We start from the raw sequence: 6,617 nt of genomic DNA, 5'->3' as shown, positions 1-6,617 counted from the left end.
AGTAAAACCTGTCTAAATTAAACCTGTTTAATTTAAAACCCTTGTAAAATTAAACACTGTCCCCCAGTCTCAACATGTTTAATTTAGACAGGTTTTACTGTATAGGAATGTTGAGAATGGTCCGAGGAATGATAGCAGTTAGTAAAGAAGAGCAATATTAATACAAAAAATAGTTTTGTTTACATATCTAGCATCAGATCAATCCTAAACTTATGTTCTCTTGACATAGAAGAGCGAAGTAACATTTGAGAGGCTTTCAATTCCGCTCCTAAAAATCGCGCACGAGCACATCATCTGTGTGCATGTTTACGTGGATGCTTATAGTCAAAGCATGTGCTTCAGTATTCCATCTCTTGCACAATAGGTCAATGTACAAGCGCACCACAACGCGGTTAGTAATCGTTGATAAAGTACCAACTCTTCTACCGAAAAGAACCACCGTCAGTAATGAGACTTTTCTTTGAGTCCGACGATCATCCCAGCCTCGAAAGCATAACTCTAGATTTGCCACAATTTTTTTTTAATTCATTAGAGACATCAGAAGCATTAATGCATCTGCTCCTTTTCTCACGCAGCCGACTCAACCGTCCTTAGCCACGTTTACTATACTTCCACGCTACCGCCGCATCTCTCGTGAATACAGGCATTTGAAGCGCTCTGCCACGTGAGATTGCAGCTCGTTCACTTTAAAGCGCTATTGTCGTCGTAGTCACCATCGCTGCACATTGATAATCATTGCTGCTTTCAACAGTAATATTGTAACTTTACATGCAATGTTTGTACCATAAGAGAGCTTAGACGATAGTTGGCGATAAGCCTGGAGCACGCTTGTAACACTGTGGCGCAGGCGCCCCGGCTGGTGTGGGACTAAGCGATGTACTTCCACAACCGGATCCAGCCAATCGACCGCCATTGGTTACTGCCTTGTCAGATATCGGCGTTCGGGCGGGCGGAAGCGGTGGTGTTTCTCTTATAATTTGCTTTCCGTCCATAGATGAATCCGTGATTGACGGCATAATGGGTCCACCAATCCCGATCTTATCAATATACTCTCTTTTTCCTAACTTGTATCGGGCAGAGATCTCTCCGCGAATTATGAAATATATCCGGTATAGCACAGATGCGAGCACGACGGAACCTAAGAGTAGCGTGTAAAGCACCATTGACAGCACAGCGCTGGAACGTAAATCATCGTTGTCAAGACTTTCCATAGCTTTGCTAGAAGAGATGCTATGTTCTGCTTTAATCGTAGCAGTTGCTGCGGCCTCCGCTGCTTGCACATGTTGACGCTCAAGCTCGGTTTCCAGCAGATGGATGGTTTCTAGGCGGCTTTCAGCAACACGTGTCATGTTTTCTAGCTGATGAGCAGACATCATAGCAGTATTCCATTAAAATAAAATTTACAGCCACTACATCGTTTTGATCCCTTACCTTGAGTCGGAATACCATAACCTCATCCTTCAATGTTTCGCGCTGCTGTGTAAGCGTTTCGATCTCCGGGCTCATCATTTGGTGCAGAGCAAATGTTCCAACGATTCCTATCATGAGCAGCGTCATGATCATCGTCAGACCACTAGTTCCTCTGCTTATCGGTAATCCAATCGACATGCGGACAAGACAGCGCCGAAATTGAGAGAAGCGCCGCTGTAGTCCACGCGAGCAATGGCCAGATTTGGTGGTTAAGGCTGGCGAAGACCCGCCCTCTCGAGCGCTGACATCGGGTTCTGTAGGAATATCAATGATGTTGGTACTCTGCGGTTGGGAGATGGTAGTCATGGCGTCTGCGGTGTTGGATGATATAATGTTCTTAAATGCTTTGAAATACGCAGGGACACAAAAATTGGAGTACTAATATTTACTGGACGTGTTTACGCTTGGATGCATCATATATTCGATTTGCTTTTTTAGCATCATTTGTTGTATTATCTTCAAGGCAAATAAGCTGCATCATCGATAAAAAAGCATATCATCTAGGTTTTGTCCGTCGCTTAAAAATACTATCAGCGACGAGTTCGGCCGCGACTACGACTGCGGCGCGGACTGTTCCGGCGATAGCTGTACCCGCGTCTTCTGTAGCTGCGAGAATAAGACTTCGAGCGAGAGGGCGACCGAGAGCGCGAGTAGAAGCGAGATGAAGCCGTTGAGTCTGACCGCGAGTTGGATCTTCCTGAAGACCGCGAATTATTTCGGCGCGACCGCTCACCTGGGTGTCGAGGACTAGATGACAGACTTCTCATTCTTTTTCCGCGTCGACGTCTATCGTCTGGAGATTTACTGTGCAGATTGCGCTTTGAAGATCGCGTCCGCAAATCTGCAATCGAAGAATCAGGGGCCTTTATATTCTTTTCTTTTTCATGTTTTGTGAGCTGATCGTTTTTCTTATTTTGAGCATAGATTTTCGGTTCATTCTTGCGATTCGCCTCCTGCTTTTTCGATGTGAGGTTTTTCTGCTCATCAGTCGTAATTTTTGCCAAAGACAAACTTGATTTTCCTCTCTCTTCACTAAGCAACACGCCGTCAGCTACCGCAGGCGCAGACAAATTCAAAATTTTGTACTCGCCGTCAGAAGGAGCTGGACGTGAGACCGATTTTCTTTCTGACAGAATTTTTGACTCCATTTGCCCTTCAGTCATTTCAACTTTCTTTCCACGATCAACTCCTGCCGCAACATTGCGGTTGTGGTTCAGTTCAGTGCTGGAGCTAGATCGAGATCTTGTGTTTAGACCCAAGCTTTGCAACGATTGCAAGCGCTTTGACCTATCACTGCAAGCCGCATTTTCCGTTTCGATTTGACGATTCTTCCACGCTTTCAGAGCGCGAGAACGTGACTGTGAACTATTCAGCGCACTCAAGCCTTTGCTGCGAATATATCCAGAGCTAGATGAGGAAGTCGAGCGGCGCCTCCGATTTGCATTTGACGGCAGCCGCCGGTAGTGCTTCTTTTCTAAAGATCGTACATTACAAGTCGAGCCGTGACCCGTCTTGGTATCACTTCGACTACTGCCCGATCGATCGATGCTACGTCGATCTGTCGAAATTTTAGATTGAGAATGTGTTCTCGATCTTGACAAGTAAGAGCGAGAAGGAAGATCATGATTTTTCGGCAACGTCATCGCTTCCTCCTTTTTATCTTTAACGTTCCTTCGGCGCGCCTCTTCGCTCTCTTTCCAATCTTGCTCTCTTCTCTCCTTCCTCTCCTGACGACGCCGCTCCTGCATCTCCGGGTCAAAGCTTTCTCCAGCCACGTAGTCATTGTCAATACCAAAAGCATTTTTGATGCGCTCGATATTGTCTTCCCTATACTTCTGCTGACTGCGCGAATTCTCCACATTGTTGGCCTTGTCACCTCGTTTATCATTTAGACGCGCTAGCAGTCGCTCTCGCTCTCGCTTTACCGTAGCATGAATATCATCGGGTTCGCATCCACGACCCTCCATCTCCAGCGACATTTCTAGTAGCTGCAGCTCTACCTTTCTTTTTTGTTCATGCAGCAGAATATCTGGGTTTGGCGGCGGGTGGTTTCTACCACCTCCACGAGTATCTAATAATCCAGATTGAATCCCACGCTGGTTGCGCGCAAGCTTTTGACGCGCATGTGATATGTTCACATAGCTCAAATTACGTTGCACATATCCATTCGTGCCGGAACCGCGTACCGTGCGTAGGCCGATGCCGTTGTACATGCCCGTTGTGAGCGATGGTTAAATCCCCCCGATATCTCTAAAACAAAATAGTGCATTGTGTAAACTCTGGTAAGTGCGATATTAGAAACTCTCATGTTAGCGCTGCAGGTTGGACAGTGTGGCAACCAGCTCGGGCGCGCGCTGTTCGACAAGATCGCAAAGGAAGAGAATGTGAACAGCTCAGCGGATTCTCTGTTTTTTCGTTCGTCAGAATACATGTGCAGCGATCGATCGATAGCTGTCAGTCCTGGTGAGCGAAGAGCACGCGCAATACTAATCGACATGGAGCCAAAGGTCATTCAGGAGTGCTATCATTCGGAAAAGATTTCTAAAGCAGGTGTTGTGTGGTCGTATGACCCGAAGAATTTGTTTACGAGACAGAGTGGGTCTGGAAATAATTGGGCCAGCGGGTTTCACACACAGAGCACTGAGTCGGAAAGCGAGTTGCTTAATTTGGTGCAATCAGTGCGTGCACGCCGTTTAGGCTGATGTTTCTAAGCTCAACTAAGTTCTTACCATGAAATTTGGTGTCCGTGTCGTAAGGAAATTGAGAGGTGTGATCTTTTCAAAGGATTCATTACTCTGCAGAGCGCAGCAGGAGGTACAGGCTCTGGATTAGGCTCGTTCCTCACAGAAAAGCTGGCGGACTATTATCCATCGACTTCTTTGCTGAATGCAGTTGTGTGGCCATGTTGCTCTGGAGAAGTAATTGTACAAAATTACAATGCAGTGCTCTCATTAGCAAGTCTAGCCAAGGTCGCTCACGGAATTTTTATAATGCAAAATGAAGCTGCGAAGCTGATATGCCAGAAGGCTCTCCATATCTCAAATCCCTCATTCGACGCAATCAACGAAGTCTTGGCAACTCACATGGCTTCTTCATTTTTGTCAGTAGACACTGTTACGTCGCATCGATCGGGTAGGATGCTTGAGCCTTTGACTGAAATTCGCGAACGACTATGTCAAAATCCAGTACGATCTCCATGAACATGACCTCAGATGCTTTACACTTTTCATGCATTTCTTATGCTCATACAAGCTGCTGTAGGCCTTCAAGCTGCTGGACATTAAAATGTTGCCTCTGATGTCTGATCACTCGAAGGAGTTCAGCACTCACACCTGGACAGGCATTGTGAAATATCTACGCCAGGTTTATAACTTTTTCTGTTTTCAAAAAGATTGCGTAGCCAAAATTGTCTCTGATGGATGTCTTCTGTTTTTAGATGCACATTACCAACGCAGCGTTTGAGGAACAAATCTTATGGGACAATTCACTGAATAATGTCCACGAAAGAGCGTTCAGCCGTTCGGTTGGTAGCATACTCGTTCTACGAGGAGAAGGCTCACATCTAGCTAATGCATCATCATTATCGGACCCACGCATGTATGCCCCTTGGAATGCGGATCCGTTTCGATGTTATTTCTCCAGCGCCAACTTCAATGCTTACGACAAGACGGGGACTTTGATCAGGTACTTGTCACAACAAAATAGAGAAATTGAAGTTATTTTACCGGTGCCTCAAATCTAGCAACTCGAAAGCAATCCTGCAAAACCTGTCTATCGTGATGGACAAGGCCTACGACATGTTCTCACACGGTGCCTACTTGCACCATTATGAACGCTTTGGCATTGAGCGTGATTTTTTTGAAGGGGCTTTTCTTCAAATTGAACAGATCATGAACGACTATTCCTTGCTGTGATTTATACGGATACGCCAGCAAAAGGTAAACGTGCAAGTCCAATATACGACAATTCGATAATTTACGATTTCTATTCCCTGCAAATCGATTTTGGTGGTGCAATGCAGTCCGTACTCTAAGCTTTTATGGATGTAGACGGAAGCAACAAGTACAATGTTAACCATTCGTCTGGAAGTCAGAGACACGGCACGCTCATTCGCTCCATCCGTTGCAGTGCGCTAGTGTACAGCAAAGGCAAAAGTCTTGGATTTAAAGATTAAAAATATACCAAACGTAATACTCATACATCTGGACAATTTTCATTTCGAAGCTGCCCATATACTCGGACAAGAAAAGGACGAAAAATGTAGGCCTTGTCGAGGGCATTTCAGAAATGTTATTGCCCATTAATACGAAGTTGCTCGCAGCCTACATAGCCGTCTGGTGGGGCAGTACAGCTGGGACACCTTGCACTTTGTACAAGGAAGCTTCAACTCAAGAAGTCCGCGTTAACAAACGTACAGATATTGAGTTTGTACGCTTCAACCAGTAGATCCGAGAACCTCTCGAGATACCATTGATAGTTTGCTTTGCGCTCTCCATTCAAGATTAATTCTAGTTAGACTAACATTAAATATATGCATACCATAATAGAGCTATGTGGGCGGTTAGCAGCCACGTGTACCACACGACCACGAGCTGGAGCTATAACATCTCCGTCAACACCGATATTCTGGGAATCCCGTCTACCAGGGACGAAATACACTGAATCTGACTTTTTACTATGAATCTTTTTACAAATATACAAATCCAGATTTCCTTGATAGGTAGGCTCTGAGGCATGGTTACGCTGAATACGCGCCATATCACTAGCCAAGTGTAAGCGATTTACTGCAAATTCGGGAATCCAGCGACTGTAGACATCGATCCGCGCAGCATGCTATTCAAAATTAGCCACAGAATTAGTATTTCAATCAAAGACTTGTTTGATCTAACAAGATCATAAATTAAGGATGGTGCAGCAAACCTTTCTTTGCTGTTTATAATTTGGGTCATTCCTGACAATCGTGCTAATAACAAGCGGTACAGTTGCATTTAACTCACATTTACATTACATTACACGTGGCGTTACTGTGAATACTGATTGATGTGCTCTGGATTATCGGAGTTCGAAAAAATTGGGATTCCGAGAAGCCTGCAGTATACGTCTCTTCTTTTCTTTTCTCTTCTCTTCTCTTCTCTTCTCTTCTCTTC

General features: G+C 45.0%; 2 protein-coding genes across 2 annotated transcripts; one reads left to right on the top strand and one right to left on the bottom strand.

Moving 5' to 3' along the window:
• Positions 1–686: 686 nt before the first annotated feature.
• PHALS_13186 (Splicing coactivator SRm160/300, subunit SRm300) lies at positions 687–3,683 on the bottom strand (the record flags this gene model as incomplete). The annotated part of the gene is made up of 5 exons (XM_024728889.1): positions 687–718; positions 784–856; positions 921–1,358; positions 1,432–1,538; positions 2,204–3,683. The coding sequence occupies 5 exons, from the start codon at positions 3,681–3,683 to the stop codon at positions 687–689; spliced, it is 2,130 nt and encodes a 709-aa protein (XP_024579322.1).
• A 93-nt stretch (positions 3,684–3,776) lies between these two features.
• On the top strand, positions 3,777–5,544 carry PHALS_13185 (tubulin family; the record flags this gene model as incomplete). The annotated part of the gene is made up of 7 exons (XM_024728888.1): positions 3,777–4,148; positions 4,227–4,655; positions 4,732–4,833; positions 4,907–5,154; positions 5,213–5,280; positions 5,358–5,408; positions 5,492–5,544. The coding sequence occupies 7 exons, from the start codon at positions 3,777–3,779 to the stop codon at positions 5,542–5,544; spliced, it is 1,323 nt and encodes a 440-aa protein (XP_024579321.1).
• Between the last annotated feature and the right edge of the window lie 1,073 nt (positions 5,545–6,617).

Source organism: Plasmopara halstedii, assembly GCF_900000015.1.
Source record: "Plasmopara halstedii genome assembly, contig: Scaffold_650, whole genome shotgun sequence".
Taxonomy (NCBI): domain Eukaryota; phylum Oomycota; class Peronosporomycetes; order Peronosporales; family Peronosporaceae; genus Plasmopara; species Plasmopara halstedii.
This window is presented reverse-complemented; position numbering and strand designations above follow the sequence as displayed.